Here is a 22,165-nt window from a genome sequence, read left to right as displayed (position 1 = left end):
GGGGGAGGAGGGCGAGGAGGAGCAGGAGAAAGAGAAAATAGATAATAGTCCCTCTCTTTTAAAAGAGTTAGCTGACCCTTAAGTTTTCACTTAAGAATGTACATGTGCACTGGAGAGATGGCTCAGCAGTTAAGAGCACTGGCTGCTCTTCCAGACGAGCCATGTTAAAAATCTAGCACCCCCATGGTGACTAGCAATCATCCATAATTCCATTTTCAGGAGATCTGACTCCCTCTTCTGGCCTACGCGGGTATTTCATAACATGGGTGTGCTTACATGCTGGCAAAACACTCACACATACACAAAATAATAAAAATAATAAATAAAATACTACAAAAGAATGTACATATGTATTGTACATATATGTGCCAAATAACTAAATTTTATTTAATATTACTGCCAAGAGTTAAAAGATCTCTATATAAGAATTAATCTCTAGCAAATTGTATCTGTGATCCACAGAAGTCATTTAAAATATTCTAATAATTAACCTGAAAATAAACCATGGAACTATTTTAATAACATTTCATATTCATTCTGAATATCATTTCACCATATTATCATTATAAAATTTGTACTGAAATATTTTACAGTCTTTGTTTTCATACTAAGCCATTGAGGTCTGGCCTGCAATTTGTATATCCAGCGTATGATAAGTGGGACTTGCCACATGTGATGGGCAGTTACACTTTTGGACAGGGGAACACCATGATTTTGTATTTCTTCCAAATACTATGAAACTACATAGGCCCACATTCTTGGCAAAGAAAAGAATTGCTACATGTCACAAAACCTCCAGTATCATTTCTTTAGTGCTGTCTCATCTTCATTGTTTTCATCTTCTAGTGGGTTGCCCTCAAAGCTAACATACCACAGTAAGTCAAACTTATAAGAACAGTGATCACAAGTGATCACTGATGTTTCAAACCAGAACATTTTTTTTATTGTTCTGTGCAAGTCATTCAGTTATAATATGTGTTCAGAGGGATACAGAAAAAAAAAAAAAACCTAGAAATATTTTATTAGTCTTATGGAGGATGTAAAATTGAGAGGGTAAAAGCAATCAAATAACTTCAGTTGAGATATAAATTGTCCTAAGAGAAATATAAAACAGATTTGGAAGGAGGAAAGAAGGAAGGCAGACCAGGAGGGAGGCTGGGAGAGAGGGAGGGAGAGAGAGGGAGAAGGAAAAAATGAAGGAAGCAAAGAAAGGAGGGAGGGACAGAAGGGGGAAGAAGAGGGAGATGGAGGGAAGAATAAATGAAGGGAAGAAGAGAGGAGGGAAGAAAAGAAAGGAAGGGATAGAGTAGGGAAGATCTGTGATGTTGGAGAAGAGAGCAGTCTGTAGGGACTGTATGGAGGAAGGCTTCCTGTTTCTCTTCATCCTTACCCAGTGCCCACTGCTGCCTCCTTATTCCCTCGGATTACAGTGGGGAGGCCAGACATGACTGTGCTCTTCAGTTTTCAGTCTTTCAGCTTCTATTTTATTTTTTAACCTCTAAAATATCTTGTGAACACCTCCATTCTAGGCATACAGTTTTCTATTTTTAAGGCTCTTTTCAAGCTATACTCTACTTGGAGTGCTGCCCTCCTTACCTTTTTACCAAAATTCGTTCTTAAACACCAGCTTTCCTGACCACAATCTCCCAGGTGCCCTTACTCCTCTTCTTAGGCCATCACTAAATTTGGCAGATAATTTTGACCTAGAATTAGCCTAGTAATTCTCAACTGTCAAGTGGTAGCACATTTGGAGACGTTACTAAACCTTAGGCTCCAAGGCCACATCTACAGAATTTATGAAATACTTGGCCAATAGTGGGATAAAAATTTTCATTTCTAACAAGTTCCCAGATAGTACCAAAGCTGCTGAACCAGGAACACAATTTAAGAATAATATTCCCCATGGAATGAGAGTGAGTGGATTTTTCCATCTTTGCATTTTGGCAGCGTATGACTCCTGAATTGAACCACAGCTGACAAAGACCTGTGGAGAATACACCTGAGTTGAAACCCTCATAAATGGAAGACTCATCAGAAAGATACTAATAAAGATGTGACAACATTATGCTTCCTACAATATCTATGTGAGAAAACCATTTTTTCTGCACATGCTTTTAGAATGAGTAGAATAGTGTGCTAGGAAGAGATGACGCAGTGGACTGTAAAGGATGCCTCCTGAACAGGGGAGTGATAGAGTAAAATATGTTCCACATTGTCATTTTATTTTACAAGGTCAAGACAGTAGCTCATTGTTCACCTTTAGGTCCCCCAGCAACTTTAAAATAATGGCAGCGGCAGCATTTGTTTCAAGTAAAGATATTAGGATCCATTTGTGAAACAGGGAATAAATTCTAGATTGGTGACCACATATCACTGTTTTCCCTTAGTTCTTTTTGTCCTAAATTATTTCTATTTCTATTTTTCACTTTCACTAAGAAAAATCTAGTAGAACATGTGTCTTGTTTTTAAAAAAGATACAAAGTTGATGTTCTATACAGAAGAAAGTTCAGATTCTTGCAACAATGACAACCCTGCCTCCAAAATACAAAGCACTACCAATGTTATTCAGAATCTTCATTCTATAAACTGAAATATCTTAAGAGATGTGAGACAGTACCTTGGTCAGTTGCACAGTCAGAAGAGGAAAATGTTTTCTATTTCAATAAACCATTTGAAGCTGAGAACCCATCAGAATACTATTTCACTTCCTTTCTCCTGCTCTGAGCAACAGCAGGAGACAAACCATCAGACGTAGATTTGGCATGGCTCACCTTGCTGCTGCTGTGCTTCTTTTTGCTTACAGAGGGTGACCCTGGCTGCCCCGGGCTGGGAACAGAACTGGATCCTGCAGATGTAGGACCTGAGTGAGCGTGAGAACCTTTCTCCACAACTGAAGACAGGACCAGTGGCGACTGCTGGAGTGAGACTTTCTGCAACTCTGCTGCCAGCTGCTTGGGATCAACCCCTGGGGATTTCGCCTTATCCACTGGAACAACATGAAAAGGCTTTCTTTACTTCTCTGGTCCAAAGGTGAAAAACAACATGGCACTTATTTGAGTTCTAGGTGACAACACACTTAAAAACTAAGCTAAACTTTCAAAATCAAATTGATTCAATTGCCGTTTTACGCTTGTATTTCTGAGGAAATCTGTATGTCCTATAGAGAAGTTCATAATGCTAAATTTCAGAAGCAAGCTGAAGTTCCTATTTGAAATGACCAAACTGACTCCACTTTATTCTAGCTTTTACGCAACCTGTGTTTCTGCCCAGCTGCTCCACCTGCTCTAAGTGCAGACAGGCAACACCATCCCTGAATGCAGGCTATACTTGAATTTCAGGGAGTTACATGATTTTTGGTTTTGTTGATAATTACATAAACATCTACTCTTTTGTCCACATCTTTAAAAAACATTTTTATTGATTTTTTTGAGAATTTCATACAATATATCTTGATCATATTCAGACATCCTCCCAAATCTCCACCCTCACCCCACTTCCCCAGATTTCATGTCCTCTACTGTTATTTTTCTCTTTTTTAGAGGATTATCAGAGTCTGATTTGTGTTCCTCAAATAGTCTTGGGTGTGTGTCTGTCCCTTGGAGTATGGTCAACCTACCAGGTATTGCATCCTAACAGAAAACTGACTCTCCCTCTCTTAGCATCTATCAGTTGCCAAAAGCTCTTTATCTAGGGCTGGAGATTCTTGACCACTTCCCCCATCCTTGCTGGTGGTGCTAGATAGCTGCAGTTGTCAATTTGACAGGACCTGAATAAATTTCTGAATTAGGGATTTGCCTTCATCAGAATGGCCTGTGAGCATGTCTGCAGGGTGTTTTCTTGATTGTTGAATGGTGTGGGAGGGCCCAGTCCACTGTGAGTAGTACCACCACTGGGCAGGTGGTCCTGGGTTGTATAAGAAAGCAGGCTAAAGAGCCAGGCATGGTGGTGCATACCTTTAATACCAGCACTTGAGATGCAGAGGTGGACTAAAGCCAGCTTATTCTACATAGGGAGTTCAAGGCCAGCTGGAGCTACAGGAAGACCCTGTCTCAACACCCCCCACCCTCCCAAAACATCACAGGCCAGGGAGAAAGCCAGGAAGCAGCATCCTCCATGGTCTCTGGTCTTTGACACGCTGAAATTCCTGCCTTGGCATCCCTTAATGATGGCCTGTGATCTGTAAGCCAAATAAATAAACCCTTTCATTCCCGTTTGCTTTAACACAACAATACAAAGTTAACTAAAACAATGAAGTTTTTGTCTGTCTTGGGCTTGCATACATCTTGTGCATGCTGTCACAAGTGCTGTGGGTTCATATGTTAAATTACCCTGTGGTGTCTACACAACATGGTTTCCTCACATTCATATACCACCTTTGGCTCTTAGAATCTTTCTTAGAATCTTTCTACCCCCTCTTCCACAATGATCCTTGAACGTTGAGAGGAAAGGGTGTGATGTAAGTGTCTCATTTAGGGATGAGCACTGGACAGTTCATATTCTCTGCACACTGGTCAGTTTTGGGTTTCGGTGTTTATTGCCATCTGCTGCAGCCTTTGCTGCTGAGAGTTGAGGAACGTACAGGTTTGAGTCTGTATATCTATGATTATGTCAACATCTGCCTCTACAGCTACTTCTCTATCAGTCTCATTCATTGTTGGAAGGAAATTGCTCTCACCTACCAGATTTTGGTGGTTCATGAAGTTCCAGGTGCTGGGGATTTTCAGAGTCTGATAGCATGTTGAGGTCCCTAAAATTAAGATGAATATCAAAAAGAAATTGAAGAGATCTGAAACCAAAGGTAATTTTTTTTTCCAAATACCCTGATTCATTTTCAGTCGGTAAATGAGAAGTGGTTCATGATATAAAGCAACTCCAAGGCATGCTCACCCTGCTGACCCAGTATGTATTAGCAATGCTGTTAAAAGTCAGAGCTGATAAAAATGTCATTTAAGGTGAAATCTTTATGGATTGAGTGTAAGTTCATTTTGAAATACTATACACATCCATGGAATCTAAATGGGTTCAAGCTTTCATTTAAATGAAGCATGTTTTAGGAAAAGCATGAAAAGGGAGAGCTAGTGACATAATCAGAAATAAAATTAGCAGAATTCTATGACTTAGACTTTGATTCAGAACACAAGAAATCTATAAACCTTGTATTCACTTTATTTTCTAATCACTAGGATCTTACTAACTGGCAAAGGTTCCACCTTAACAATTTTAAATTAAAAGATTCATGAATAGCCAAAAAATGGAAACAGAAAGATGGGGAAAAACTCACAGTCTTACACATATTTCTGCTTCCCCACTTTGCTGACTAATGATACTCTGTACTTCTTCATATGTTTTAGAAGTTAAGGGGATTCCATTCCATTCCAAGACTTGCATACCTAAAAAGAAAAATTTGAGATAAAATCAGACATGTGTACTATCTCTAGTCTGGGTTCATGAGGCACAAAATTTTGTTTGCTTTTCAAAGAAAATCAGCACAGCATTTCAGAGAACATTAGTTCAATGTTCTCCAGAACATTACGCAGTGGGATATATACTTATCTGAGCTCAATATATGTTTAAGACAACATGCAAAATTTTGCTTTTGAGAGACCATTATTACCAAACACATGCACACTGTTCATATTTCTATGAAGAAAGCCTTATTGAATAAATATTGTTTAGCCTAATTTTGTATAGAAAGAAAACAAGCAGATAATTGCAACCATTAGCATAAGAGTATTGACTACCATATACTTTCATGGAATAGAGTGGTTGAAAAAGTCATTAGGATTTCTTGGTGATGCTCTGATCTTGATTGTATCCAGATAAAACAGGTTGTACTTTGTGTCTTTTACTTCAGTGCCTGCCAGACATTTCTGATGTGAAGAGCAAGAAAGTCACAGAAAGGCCAGCTTTGTAGGTCTATGACCTATGCAGCAGTAAAAGGCTTGGCTTCAGAAAGGCCCTGTGATCTACTGTTATCTTGAAAATATTAATAATGTTTGGACAAAGGATCCACTGTTTCATTTTATACTGAATCCAATAAATTATCTACCTAGCCTGTCCTGGTCAGGGCCTTTTATTTATCTTATCTAAGTGAAAAGACAATTTTATACAAAAAAGAAAACAGCAACACATTTAATATTTAAGTATTTTATATTAGGTTTCTTTGGTTCATTTTATAAGTTGTAAAAATAATTTAGGGCTGTTTGGTATAATCCACATTTCTAAAATGTAGCTATGTGAGCTGGGTGAGATATAGGTGAAGCAATCCCATGGCATGCCCCAAAACTTGTGAATATTATCGGCTTTGCCAGAAACAAACGTCTTATGCCATGATACATCAAGTGAAAAAAAATTATTGAACAATTCAGTTTTTAATGAACTGGAATCTATGAAAACTCCCTATTTCTCACCTTAGCATTGGCTTCAGTGGGAAATCGCAAAGTAGGTGATTGTGTCTTTAGGGTGTTAAAGGTTATGTTGTACAGTGGGAATCATGTTATCAGTTGCAATTAAGTAAGGAAGTGTCTTTACACCATAGTGGAATACCAAAAGAAGACCACCAAAGGCTCAAAGTAACACAAAGAAACACTTTTCTATAACTTACTCCAAGAAAACTTTATCTTCCGATAGGCCTTAGATTTATTTCAACAATCCCAGCTGTTGTACACATAAAATGAGAAAATTACATAAAAGATAATGACACTGAGAATAATATAGCACAGTGAAGGATGAAAGCAAAGCATTTCTTAGGTCAGCAGAAAAAAACCTACATTTATACACAGGATATTTTGAATTGAAAAATTAATGTTGCCATAATTCTATACATTGTCACATTTCCTAAAAGCATAGTCCATGAAAACAGTCACATATTTAGTTTTTCTATTGGGTTTACCTATTCAGGTTTTTACATTTTGTAATAAAGGGAAAATGGATAAAATCCAAATTATCTAGTGAAACAAAAATATATTTAGACATAAAAAAACCAAACCAATTTCTGTACTGTCAAAAAAATCGCAGAAAATATTATACAGATAACTAGATTTTTGTCTAAACATATGTGGGGCTGCAGTCTGCTCTGTCCCAGTACAGGTGACTGAACTTTCCACTGAGTTTTCTTCATGAGAGTAAGTGCTATGCAGAAGCTCAGCAGATGTTAGTTCTTTTGTCCTAGCTTGATACTCATGGCGATACACAATAGAAATGGTGACTACTTCAACGTAGTCATTTAACAATTCCCTTCCAAGGTCTCTCACTTCCTGCAAGTGAATGGACTATCTTTCACAAAATGGATATAGAAATTGTGAGAAGTAATATTACATGATTTCAAAACTGTATTTGACATACCATATCCAAGAATGGAAGATAAACAACCATTTGGTCATCACTGTGGATACAGAAAAGAGCTCGGTAACATTTCAAATCCCTGTCTACTAAAAACAAAGACTACACTAGGTACATATAGAGCATATCTTAACATAGTAAAAATCATTTGTAATTAGCCAATGGTTAATGTTATAAGAGATGGGAAAAACTGAACATTTTCTTTCTACAATCAGGACTAAAACAAGGATACCCACATATAGTACTTTGACTCAGCATAGTTCTGGAAATGCAAACTAGGGTAATCACACAGGAGAAAGAAGCAAAGGGCATCAGGATGAGAAGAGAGGAGTCAGATTCTTACTGTTTAATAGAAGATAATCTTACACCTAGAGAACCACAAAGACCTTAACAAATATCTATTTAGGATAATAAATTTAGCAACATTGCAGGATACACGCTTAACATACAAAACATGGAAAATGAAACAGAAGTCAAGAAAGGAATCTGATTTATAATGGTACACAAATAAAATTCCTATGAATCAATTTACTAGAATACATGAAATATTTTTAGAATAAAAAATATAAAAGACTAGAGTCTGGTGTAGACCCTGGTGTACTGTAGTCTTCAATCCTAGTATTCTGGAATCAGAGGCAGGTGGATCTCTGTGAGTTAGAGACCAGTACAGTCTGCATAATGAATTGCAGTTCAGCCAGCACTATATAGTGAGTCCCTGTCTCAAGAAAAAAAGTCTAAAACATTTATAGAAGACATTGAGAGTACAAAGAAATGAAAAATTTATCATACACCTTCAAGGCTTCAAAAGTCAACATTGTCAAAATGTCTATATTAACCAAATCCTCAATGGAAACCCTATTAAATACCAATGACACTCTCCCCAGATTTAGGAGAAAGACTTAAAATTCCTTTAGAATGCAAAAAGCTGTGAAACATGCAAAACCACCTGATAGAAAATAATGCAGGAAGACTTCATATTGTCTCACCTTAAAGTACCTGGTTACAGATCTCTACATTGTAAAATCCTACAAACAACTGTAAAATTCATGCAAAATTTGTTCAAACATATTCTGTGAATCTGCTGTGCTGGATAGCTTTAGTGTCAACTTGACACATCTGGGTTGAGGGAGCCTCAATTGGGGAATTACTTCCATAGGACTGGCCTGTGGCCATGTCTGTGGGGCATCTTTTTGATTGTTGAGCAATGTGGGAGGTCCCAGCCCACTGTGGGTGGTGCCACCCCTGGGCAGGTGGGCCTGTGTTACATAAGAAACATGTTAAGATTTACTGTTCAAAATTATAAACTTAATAAACTACCAATCACTAAAAGGTAAAGGCATTTATTAGGTAATTTTTGAACTTAGAATAGCAACATAAAATATTCTCATATATATGTTTTAATAATTTCTAGGATTACTTAATGCTGAATGTTCCTCAAAGTAGCAAAGCCATTCTTGTGTTTATAATACAAAACTTCACGTGATGTTACTGTATTAGTTATTTTTCTGTTGTTCTGCTAAGAAATCTTGACCAAGGCAACTTGTAGAAGGAAGAGTTTATTTGGCTTATGATTCCAAAAGGATAGAGTCCTTAATAGTGAGGGGGGCATGGCAGCAGAGGTGGCTGGAGCAGAAAGGTGAGTGATCACATCTTCAAGCAGGCATAGGAAGCATAGTAAAACTGGAACTCCATCAAGGCTTAAGAACTCTCAAAACCTACCCTTGGTGATGTGCTTCCCCCAGCAAGGCTACACCTCCTACAATGTCCCAAAACAGCACCACCAACTGGGGATAAAATGTCTAAATACTTGGAGCTTATGGGGGACATTCTCATTCAAACCACCACAGTTACTTTATTCTTAATACTTACAATTGCATCAAAAACATCTTAGTGATTAAATTTATTTAGATAAGTCAAATTTTTAGTTTATTATATCCAAGCAACTATTGCACTTTCTTTGATTTTATTCATTCTTCCAGCACTTTATCAGCATGTGCATGTGCCAGGCACTACCTAGTTCATTGCCTTTGTTTATGTCTATTATACATTTTTTATTTATTTTTATTTTATGTGCATGAATGTTTTGCATATAAGAAAGTGCTCTTCTATCATACAATGCCTGTGGAGGCCAGAAAAGGGTATCAGATCCCCTGGAACTGGAGTTTTGGATGGCTGTTGGCCACCCTGATTTGGGGAATCAAATCAGGGTCTTCTGCCAGAGCTGTCAGTGCTCTTAACTGCTGAACCATCTTTCCAGCCCCTTAATATTCATTCTTTTTCATAAAAACACATATTGTATTAGAGAAAGAGGGAGAAATATATTTAGTTAAATGAAGGTGATCCACTAAGGAGAAAATTCCTTATCTTTGCAAGCAACATGAAGAAAAACCCCAAATGTGTTAGTGACTGGAGTGTGACAATTAAAGCAAGAATGAAATGCCAGACATTGACTAGATGCAACATCAAGAGATCTTGGCCTTGACAAAGAACATCAGTATTTGCCAGGTAGTTTGTTGCACTTAGTTTCCACTTCAAGGCTTGGGAATACTATGACTGTGATATGGTCAGAAAATAAAACCCCTGTTTAAAATTTACAAAGCTGCAACTCTATCTTGATGAGAATGCAGACAAATGATGCAACCCAGCAGGTTAAATTTATGAACGCCAACAAATCTTCTTGAGTATGGATTTATAAGTATCAAGAGCAATGTCACTGGGAGTCTAATAAATGCTAATGACAGATATATGTGACAGAAGTTAGAAGAAACAAGTCACATCAGGTGTTAACACCAGAAGGCCATCAAGATCTAAAATCCTGGGCAGACTGGTACAATCCTGTCACAAATATGGGAGTAATAAATCACTTTCTAATTGCTGGTCTGCTTCATAAGATGGAGCTCATTTCTGACATTGATATCAAGCCTAGGAACTTGAGGCTAGACAGGTCACAGGCTATAGAGAGGAGAGGCTAATACTATTATTCTGCTAAATAGATATATCAAACTGACAAGTAATGATTGTTATACCCATAGATTAATGCATGACTTATTCACAAAACTTGAGTTTGAATCATATTTCAACTGATAACTATGTATATTAGTCTTCAGTTTGATCATTTTTTAAAATTGGATAATAACAACACTTGACTTTTGGTATTATTATAGGTAAAAAAGAGATTGTTAAGTAAGAATTCTAATTTCTAGTGACACTTGCTTAATAAATGTAAGCTATTTTGATCATTTTAGGCAATTTTCTTAGAAAAAGAAGAAATTGGTCCAAACTTAAACCTAAAATAAGGATAAATGAGTGATGAGAGGTCTGAAAGAAGTTGATAGAATGAAGAGGGAAGAAAAATAAAGAGCTTATTAATGGGAAAAGTAAAGCTCTGCAAAGCAGAGCAGTAAAGCCTGGCCAGTCTGCAGCTCTGAGTTTAGGGTGAAAGCTCTCAACCTGTTTTACAGCAATGTTGAATAACTAATCTGGAAATAAAAAGAAGAAAATGGTAATATTTACATGATATTTGAGATTAGAGCAGATAGAATGAACAAAACAAAGAAGATTCAGGGAGAATGGGAGTGCATGTGAGCCTTCCAGAGAAGTATTAGGTTCGTGGTCCATGCTAGCTAAGAAAATAAGACAAGCTAAGAGAAACTTGATAGGGAGGATGATAAAGTGAAAACTGTGCTTACTTTTCTTCTCTCATATCAGTGTATTTTTTTTCCTAACTAATGTGTGGCTTCCCCAAATTATATATTTGAATATGCACAAACCATGAATGAAAGTGGACTGTTGTAGCTTGATAATGTTTTCAATTAAGTCAGAGCAACAAGACTTCACATTTATGATCCTCTCACTTATCATCTATTATCTTCATATACCACTGTAGGACTTATGGCCATTCAAACATTAATCCATGATTTAGAGCTTCCACTACAATGTCTTTGGGTTTTATGTTTATAAAGACAGAGCCTAATACATGTTATTATCCTTAATGTAAGATATTCTCAGCAGTGTAATGATAGTTTATATGACATTAAAGGCATATCTAGGGGAACATAAAAAATAGAGTCTGAATATACAAAATACATACAGTGAGCCTATTTTCATTGAGTCAGGTTAGGATCCATCTATCTGCTCTGCACCTCACTATTTACAAATTCTCAGTCCACTGGTACCTTTAATGATAACTGTAAATGTCTCCCATCTTTGTGAAAACATTAAGAATTTAAAATTATTTGAAATAATAGTCATGTTTCCATCACTTTATGCATATTCCTGAGACAATTTACTTGTAAAAGAAATGGTTAATTTTGGCTCACATTTTTAGAGGCTTCAGTTTATGATTTCTGAAAGGCATCACATCATGGCATGAGATTGCAGTAGAGGAAGTGTTTATCCCAAAAACCACTGAACATGGTGAAAGAGGTTGGGACTAATATCTCATCATTCCCCTCAAAGGCATGTCCTCAGTGATTTAAAGACCTCTCACAATGCCCCATCTACTAATAGTGCCACTTTGGAGAACAAGTCTTTAACATATGGTCTTTAGAGAATATCAAGGTCCAAACTGTGGTACTGAAGAGGGATTGATAGTGATTTCTATTAATCAAGTCACTCTAGAAGGAAGATAATCTGGATTTTGTTTATTTGAACAGAGTCTGAACTGGTTAAAAACCCAATTAAAATGTGACCACCTCTTAATAAGAAACATAGGCTCTAATTTTTAAAACATTAGTGATTTATTTATGAAAAATGTAGCTTGTGCATTTCCTTGCTGCTAGTTGCAGACAGTTTACACTTTTCCTTCATCATGGTTAAGCAGGGCTCATATTTAACTTACTTATTAACTGACTGTCATGTCATGAAGCAAGGTTGCTAATGTGTCATCTTTGATTTCCTTCTTAGCATCCCCAGGAAAAGAAGAATCACAACAGATGGGAAATTTATTTGATAATGCTATTATGTCTTATTATTATTATTATTATTATTATTATTACTATTATTATTATTGGTCTTTTTTGGAGACAGGGTCTCCCTGTAGCCCCAGATGTCCTGGAACTCACTATGTAGACCAGGCTAATTATTTAAAAAATAAAATAAAATGAGAATGTAAAAGGTTTTAAAAGGATATGGAAATGGAGATATTTTCCAAAATAGACAGAAAAAATGAGAAAGCCTAAGCAAGTGATAAAGGTCTGCGTAGGTTTGTTTTGATCTATAAAGGATGAGACAGAAATATGCACATAATCTTAAAATTTCTATGGTCACAGTGTAGTCAACTAGTTGAAGGAACAAAATGTATATCTAGTCAAGGTTTATCTGAGAATATTTGTGTTTTCTTTACCCAAGCCTTATCTACATATCACATGATAATTCAAAGTACCAGACTGGTGGAACTAACCTTACTGGATGTTTAACAGCCATAATTGGAGGCCTATACTAATCTGGTCATAGGGACTTAAAGGACAGTTTTTGCCCATTGCCCTCTGTCCTAGTTTGTTTCTCCATTGCTGTGACAAAACACTGACCAATACCAACTTGGGGAGGAAAGGGTTTATTTAGCTTACATATCCCAGGTCACAGTTCATCCAGGAGGCCAAGGTAGGAACTCAGGGCAGGACCCTGGAGCAGGAGCTGGAGCACAGGCCATGGAGGAATGCTGATTACTGGCTTGTTCCCCTGGCCCCTGCTCAGCCTGATTTCTTATGAAATACAGGCCCACCTGCCCAGGGGTGGCACTAGTGGGCTGGGCCCTCCCACATCACTCAACAATCAAGAAGATGCCCCTCAGACATGGCCACAGGCCAGTCCAATGAAGGCAATTCCCCAATTTAGGCTCCCTCCACCCAGGTGTGTCAAGTTGACACTAAAGCTTTCCAGCACATCCTCCAAGGTTGAAGAAGTTCCAGGGAACTATGGAACTTCTTTCAAAATGTAACTGTGGTGAGTCATCTGTCCTCTTGTTCAGGGAGGACATGTAGACCCCACCAGATGGACTTGAACCAGTGTCCAGTCTACAAAGAGGAGAGTCAACTAAGAGGAAACATCTCATTCATGCTTCCAAATGAAGCCAGCCATGGTTGAGCAGGACTTTTGACTTATCTTCACATAGATGGAACTGGTAAAAGAAAGGAGCTGGGAGTTCCTCCCAAGCCCATGTGACCCCTGAGGAACAGATCCTCTAATGACCTTAAGTGTAAAAACAAATTGATTTATTTGGGCCAACTGTACGGTCTTAAGCACCTGAAAGGAAAGTATAACCAAAGAGTAAGTAATCAGTCTATTTCTTTAATAGTTCAAGGGATTATACATTCCAGAAATTAGGCTTAAGTCTATATAAAAAGTAATTAAGGCAATTATTTCTCATTGATGATTTTGTTCCTAACCAGAAAGTGCTGCTCAGATGTAAGACTTCAAATCTTGGTCTCCAATACTGTAGTGCCCACCTGTAGCTAAGGGAAAAACTCTCCAGCCCCTTAACCACTGAGCCATCTTACCACTGAGCCATCTCTCCAGCCCCACAAAGAAAAACTCAGAATGGGGTAGATTCACTACTGAATGGTATAACGCTTATAAAGAACTAATGATGGGGCTGGAGAGTTCTCTCAGTGGTTAATAGCACTGGCTGCTCTTGCAGAAGACCTGGGTGCTATTCCCAGCACCCATACAGCAGCTAAAAACTGTCCATAACTCTAGTTCCATGGGAATCAGATGCCCTTTTCTGACTCACACAGGCATTGCATGACACAGGTGCACTCACATACATGCAAATGATATACTCATACACATAAAATAAAAATAATAAATAAAGCATGTTAATAAATATTAAATTCTAAAGAATTAATAAAATATTTTTAAAAAGAAGAGTTAATGCCTATGCTCCTGAAGTTGTTCCATAAGATAGAAAATAATCCTATGAACCCAGAAAACCCTGATAATACAACAAAGTACGAAAGCTATAGACCAATTTTCCCAATGAACATAGATGCAGTAATTTCAATAAATTCTTGCAAACGAAGGCCAAAAACACATTAAAAATATCATACACCATGATGAAGTTGGTTTCATCAGTAAAATGAAAGGATGGTTCAAATACACAAATTAATAAATGTAATAATATACATAAATAGGTTTAAGGATAGAAATCATATCATTAATACACACAAAAAGGGCTTTAACTAACTTCCATATTGCTTCATGATAAAACCCTCAAGAATTCAGGAATAAAAGGAACATACCTCAATATAATGAGGGCCACATACAAGAAACCTATAGCTGACATCATACTTTAAGGGAAAAGCTGAAATAATTTCCTTTAAAATTCTATCTTCTGTTAGTTAACATAGTGCTTAAAATCTTAGCTAATGCAATAAGACAAGAAACGGAAATAAAAGAGACACAAATAGGAAGAGAAATAGTCCAATTATCCCTATTTGCAAATGAAAACTTTAAAGAAAAGTCAAGACACTAAAATTTGAAAATATCTCCCATCCTCATGAATTGTCAGAATTAGTCATTTTAAAATAGTGTTAAAGCACAGGAATCTACATATTTAATAAAATAGCGATGAAAAATTTAAAGACATTCTTCATAGACTAGAAACACAAAAGACCCCAAAATCTAAAGCAAGCTAAGAAGGAAAAACAATGCTGGAAGTATCACAATACTCAAGCTCAAATTTTATAACAGCAGTTGAAACAAAAACCACATGACACTGGGACAAAACCAGACATTGAGACCAATGGAATAGAATACGGAAATAAGCCCATACAGCTAGAGTGACTTTATTTTTTAACAGTGGTGTTAGAAAATACACTGGCGCTTCTTCAAGTAACAGTTCTGTGAAAACAATACTAATCATGATGAAAATGCAAATCAAAGCAGGAACGATACATTTCCTTAAACATCTTGGTATGGCCATTATCAAATTTTGGCAAGGGAACCCTTGAACACTGCTGGTGAGAATATAAAGTGACACAATTATGACAGAAAAAAGTATGGAGGTTGCTCATAAATTAAAAATATGGTCAAATTTAATTATACAAAATTCATAAAAATTTTAAAAAAATACTTAAAAAGTAATATATTCTAAAGCTTTTACCTAATAGTCATAAAAATGTTAGGTCAAATAGAGAAGTTGTTGATAAATGGCTATAAGATAAAGATAAATTTTGGCCCTAAAATATAATACCATCTGGGTGTATTTCTTAGGGTAATAAAATCTGTTCCTCACATGATTATTCGTATTAACCAAGATGTAGAAACAATTTAATTGCCTAAGTTGATTAAAATATAGGTACATATACATGAAAACATATTATTTAGTCTTTAAAAAGGACATCCTACTATCTGTAAACATATGAATAAAGCTCTCTCCAACCTACAGGCTTCTCTCTCTGGGGTAAGTCGATTGGGCCCTCTGAACCTTGACTCCCCCAGCCTCACTCACCCTCCCATCTTCCCACCAGTCTCTCCTCTTAGCCTGGGTCTTGTCCCATTCCTTGACTTGGTGCCCCAGGTACCTGGGGAACCACCACTGCTTCTTCCTGATCCTGTTCATCCAGAGCAACTCAGTTCCTTCTCAGGTCCCCAGGAGCACTCTGGCCTGGCCCTGCCCTCACCTCACTATGCTTCCCTGGGCCTGCTGGAGCCTCAGGCCTCTCTCCCACCCACAGGCTTATCTCTCCAGGGTAAGATGGTTGGGACCTCCACACCTTGATTCCCCCAGCCTCACTCACCCTCCCATCTCCCCTGCCAGTCTCTCCTCCTAGCCTGGGCCCTGTCCCATTCCTTGTCTTGGCACCCCAGACACCTGGGGAACCACAACTGCTTCTTCCTGCCCCTGTGCATCCAGACCAATCCCTGCAGTCCCCAGGAGCCCTTGGGGCCTCTTCCTGCCTCCATCTCCCTTTGCATCTCTGGGTGGCATGGCCACCAGCTGCCCTAGAACAGCATCTTTCCTGAGCCAGAATCACAGGCCAGTCCAACCCCCAAATTCCTGAGGCCAAATTCTTTCCTGGAGGGATCCAGACCTTAGGAGAAAGCCTGAGAGCATCTGTTCCTCATCTGACTTGGACCTCTGTGGGAACTCCTGAAGACAAAAGCAATCTAGCCACCAAAATATAAAATTAAAAGAGAGAACTGGAAGCTTAGAGGAACCAGCCTTTCCTGCCCCAAAATTGAACCACAAATACAAATTAAGTTCACAAAAAGAAGCAGACCTAAACTTGAAGGCTTGAGTCTCACACAAGAATCAGAAACTACAAAAGAAATTCACATTTCAAAATCACAGAGAAAAAACAACATGAAAAACCAAAAGACCATATGGCCACCAAATACTAATAGGCCTCTGGAGGAGTACAATGAGAACCCACTAGAGATAATGCAGGACATGGAACTCAAAAGAACAATTATAAACATGATACAAGAATTCAGTGAATTTAAAGAACACAGAAACAAAGAAATCAAAGACCTGAAGGAAGATAGGGATAAACTTCTGAATGAATTCAGAAGAGTTAGAAATATTGAAGAATATTCAGGCTGAAATGAAGAATGAACTGAAACACTCAGTAAGCCAATTAGAAAAGACAGAAGCAAACCTCATCAATAGGATGAATGAAATGGAAAACAGAATATCAAGACTGGAAGATAAAGTGGGCAAACTAGGCCACTCAAGCAAAGATTATGAAAAATTTAAGAAATCACAAGAATGGAATATGCAGTAATTGTGTGACTGACAGTAGATGCCAGCCCAGAATTCTATACCCACCCAAAATGTCTATTATAGTTGAAGGGGAAAGAAAAAATCTTCCATGTAGGCTGAAGGCTGAAGGAATTCATGTCCACAAAACCAGCCCTTCAGAGAGTTCCAGAAGCAATACAAAGAGCTAAAGAAAGGAATGACTATACCCAAGGCGTTGCAGAAAGAAATTCAATGAGGAATAACTGTGGAAAAGTACAGCTACATCATGAATGTAAATAAAAATAAAAATGACAGGATTCAATACTCATCTTTCATTAATAACTTTAAATATTATCATGTCCACAAAACCAGCCCTTCAGAGAGTTCCAGAAGCAATACAAAGAGCTAAAGAAAGGAATGACTATACCCAAGGCGTTGCAGAAAGAAATTCAATGAGGAATAACTGTGGAAAAGTACAGCTACATCATGAATGTAAATAAAAATAAAAATGACAGGATTCAATACTCATCTTTCATTAATAACTTTAAATATTATCGGACTGAACTCCCCAGTCAAAAGACAGAGGCTAGGTGAATGGGTTAAGAAACACAACTCATCATTTGTTGTCTGCAAGAAACCCATCTCACTTTTGAGGACAGACACTATCTTAAAGGGAAAGGATGGAAAAAAATTATACCAAGCAAATGGTACAAAAAAAAAGCAGGTTTAGCAATGCTAATATTTGACAAAATAGACTTTAAACAAAAACTAATCAGAAGAGCTAAAGAGGGCCACTTCAATCTGATCAAAGGAACAATAAATTAAGAAAATATTATAATCATGAATATATATTCACCAAACTCTTGTGTACCCAACTTCATAAAAACAATACTACAGGACTTTAAGACCAAGATTAATCCCAACTCATTAATAGTAGGGGACTTCAATACCCCACTGTCTCCATTAGACAGATCAACAGGGCAGAGTTAACAGATATCTGAATTAAACAATACCATATATCAAATAGACTTAATAGACATATACTGAGTATTCCACCCAAGCACCAAAGGACATACTTTCTACTTAGCACCCCATGGAACCTTCTCCAAAATCGACCATATACTGGGGCACAAAACAAACCTCAACAAATACAAAAAGATTGAAATAATTCCATGCATTTTATCAGACCACAGTGCAATAAAGCTTACAATCAACACCGGAAGAAGCCCTAATCACCACATGAACACATGAAGATTAAACAACACACTCCTAATTGATGAATGGGTCAAAAGAGAAATTAAGAAAGAAATAAAAGTATTCCTGGAACTAAATGAAAAGGACAATACAACACAACAAAACTTCTGGGTCACACTGAAAGCGGTCCTTAGCGGGAAGCTTATAGCTCTAAGTGCCTATATCAAAAAATCTAAAAGAACACAAATAAATGACTTAACATTGCAACTCAGGGATGGTTCAATATACGTAAGTCAATAAACATCATAAACAATATAAGTGGGCTCAAAGATAAGAACCACATTGTCATCTCAATAGATGCAGAGAAGGCCTTTGACAAAATTCAACATTCATTTATATTCAAGTCTCAAGAGAGAATTGGACTGGAGGGAACATACCTCAACTTAATTAAAGCCATATATAACAAACCCACACCCAACATCATTCTAAATGGAGAAAAACTGGAAGCATTCCCATTGAAATCAGGAACCAGACAAGCTGTCCACTATCTCCACTTCTCTTTAACATAGTACTTGAAACTCTTGCAAGAGCAATAAGACAAGAGCAGGAAATTAAAGGAGTAATAATTGGAAAAGAAGAGATCATATTATCCATTTTGCAGATGATATGATATTTTATCTAAGAGATGCCAAAAATTCCACAAGAAAATTCCTAGAAATTATTAACAAGTTCAGTAAAGTGGCAGGTTACAAAATTAACCTAGTAAAGTCTATAGCCTTTCTATATACCAATAACAAGCAATCAGAGAAAGAGCATATGAAAACACTCCCCTTCACAATAGCTGCAAAAAAAATAAAATATCTTCGAATAAACCTCACCAAAGACATTAAAGAGTTCTACAATGAAAATTTTAAATCATTAAAGAAAGAGATTGAGGAAGACATCAGAAGATGGAAGGACCTCCCAAGCTCATGGATTGGAAGAATTAATATTGTGTAAATGACCATCCTAACAAAAGTCATTTATAGATTCAATGCAATGCCAATCAAAATCCCGATGACATTTTTCACAGAATTTGAAAAATTCACCCTAAGATTCATATGGAAGCACAAAAGATGTTGGATAGCCAAAACAACCCTGAGCACTAAGAGCAATGCCTGGGGGATTACTATACCAGATTTTAAGTAGTATTACACAGCTATAGTCTTAAAATCAACATGGTACCGGCACAAAAATAGACCCATAGATCAATGGAACAAAATTGAAGACCCAAATATGGGTAAATATGATTTCAGCCACCTGATATTTGACAAAGGTGCCAAGAATAGTGACTGGAGGAAATACAGCATGTTCAGCAAATGGTGCTGGCAAATCTGGATCTGCACCTGTAGAATAATAAAACTAAACCCCTACCTTTCACCCTGCACAAAAGTCAATTCCAGTTGGATCAAAGACCTCAATGTAAAGTCTGAAACTCTGAAACTGTTAGAAGAAAACACTGGAAAAGCCCTACAAGATATAGGTATAGGAAAGGATTTTCTAAACCGGACATCAATTCCTCAGGAGACAAGGGCAAGAATTAACAAATAGGACCTCATTAAACTAAAACGCTTCTGTACATCAAAGGAGACAACCAGGGAAGCAAACAGAAAACCCACAGAATGGGAGAAAATCTGTACCAGCAACACATCTGACAGAGGTTTAATATCCAGAATATATAAAGAACTCAAAAAATATAGAATTAAGACAAGAACCAACCCAATTAAAAGATGGGCTAAGGAGTTGAACAGAGAGTTCTCAAAAGAAGAAGTAAAGATGGCTATGAAACATCTTAAAAGATGTTCAACATCACTAATAATTAGGGAAATGCAAATTAAAACCACTTAAAGATTTCATCTTACCTCAGTCAGGATGGCTAAGATCAAGAGAACAAACGATACCAAATTTTGGAGAGGATGTGGGGAAAGGGGAACACTCATCCACTGCGGTGGGGCTGCAATCTTGTTCAACCTCTATGGAAAACAGTGTGGAGAACTCCTAAAAAAACTACAAATGAACCTACCATTTGACCCAGTTATACCACTCCTTGGCATATACCCAAAGAACTCATCCTATTGCAGAGACACTTGTACATCATTTTTGTTGCTGCCCTTTTCACAATAGCTAAGAGATGGAAGCAACCTAAGTGTCCCTCAATTGATGAGTGGATAATGAAAATGTGACTCATTTATATATTTGAGTGGAGTTTAACAGTGAACAAAAATGAAATCATGAAATTTGCAGGTGAATGGATGGAATTAGAAACTGTTAAGCTAAGTGAAGTAACACAGACTCAGAAAAAAAATTGACATATGTTCTTCCTCATATGTGGATCCTAGAAACAAACCCTGATAAGTGAGTATGTATCCAGACTAACTACAGGAACCAGGATAATGGAAAGGAAACAGGGATGTAAAAGGAAAGAAAGAACTGACAGGGAAGAACAATAGGAAACAGGCCTTAATAAGGGAGATAGAGACAAAAATTGGGTAAGTTTAAGGGAGAGGGGAGGGAAGGGTATACAAGGAAACTAGGGGATAAGGAGAAAGAAGGAGCTCAAGAGAGGTAGGACCGTATGAGAAGGGTACTATTAAGGGAGAAAGGGGGGAAATGGGGGCTCCTTAAATGCGAAAACTATGGTGGAGGGGTGAGACAATGCAACAGATAAATAATACCTAGTTAGTTTTGAAAACCAGAGGTAACCACATTACTCCTTCAACCTACTGACAAATTATACATAGCAGATCAAGAAACATATGTCTAGGTAAGTTTTATCTGAGAATACAGTAATTTATCTGGCACACAGTAATTAAAAGTACCAGACTGGTGGAACTAACCTTCTTGGATGGTTAACAGACATACTTTGAGGCCCATACTAATTTTGTAAGAGGGACATAGAGGACAGTTTTTGCTCCTTGCCCTCCTAGGTCAACTAGTTCCAGGGGACTTTGAGCATCTCTCAAAATGTCCTGTAATGGTGGTGAGTCACCTGTCCTCTTGATCAAGGAGGCAAAGGAGACCTCACCAGATGGACTTGAACCAGTGTCCAGTCTACAAAGAGGAGTCAACACAGAAGAATCACTTCCTCTATGCTTCCAAGTGAAGCCAACCATGGTTGAGCAGGACCTTTGACTTATTTTCACATAGGTGGAACTGGTAAAAGAAAGGAATCAGGGGTTCCTCCCAAGACCATGTGATCCCTAAGGAACAGGTCCTCAAATGACCTTAAGAGTAAAAGTAAATTGGTTTATCAGGGCCAAATTGATGGCCTTAAACATCCAAAAGGAAAGAATAACCAAAGATAAAAGGGGTCAATATAATTCCTTAAGAGTCCATATGCATAGCTACAGGCTACATAACAAGCAACAATGCCAGATAGGAGATACCTTCTTTTGAGTTGTTGGCCAGGGTAAACAAAGGGACTCCCAAATAGTAACCGAGCATAGAACAGGGAAAATGAACAGCAGACCCTAATCTTATCTAAAGGAGTATTGACAGCTTTTTGCTGCTGGAAGAGGAACAGCTGTCCCTCCTAAAACAAAGATCTCTAGATAGGCTGACTAGATTCAACTGAAGGGCAAGTAGTGGGGATTGGCTGGGGTGCTGACAACACAGCAGACGCTAACAGGGATATCAGAATATAAGGGTCCTAGTGGGGGGAGGGAGGATATTGGGAGTGTGCCAACTGAGAAGTGGGTGTATATTCTAATAAGATGGTTTGGGATGTTCTGTGTAATACACACACACACACACACACACACACAAATCAACAAATTTTTTAAAAATGTATTGTATTTGAGGATGAAGCCTGGAAATTTATGTTGTGCTAATTAGTAGAGGTGATAAACATTACCATTGAAATCCACCTGATGACTTCATAGACATACACCGGACCAAGGGTCCAAGTGC

At 37.5% G+C, this 22,165-nt stretch overlaps 1 protein-coding gene across 1 annotated transcript in view; it reads right to left on the bottom strand.

The window, feature by feature from the left end:
- Positions 1 to 22,165, bottom strand: part of Pclo (piccolo presynaptic cytomatrix protein) — a 440,245-nt gene that overhangs the window by 90,018 nt on the left and 328,062 nt on the right. Inside the window, 3 exon segments of the mRNA XM_008840911.2 lie at positions 2,772 to 2,986; positions 4,680 to 4,747; positions 5,282 to 5,390. Of these exon segments, the coding sequence (XP_008839133.1) occupies positions 2,772 to 2,986; positions 4,680 to 4,747; positions 5,282 to 5,390 (392 nt within the window).

This window comes from Nannospalax galili, unplaced genomic scaffold, assembly GCF_000622305.1.
Source record: "Nannospalax galili isolate Female #2095 unplaced genomic scaffold, S.galili_v1.0 scaffold639, whole genome shotgun sequence".
Lineage (NCBI taxonomy): Eukaryota > Metazoa > Chordata > Mammalia > Rodentia > Spalacidae > Nannospalax > Nannospalax galili.
The sequence above is the reverse complement of the archived record's forward strand: the minus strand, read 5'-3'. Positions and strand labels throughout refer to the sequence as shown.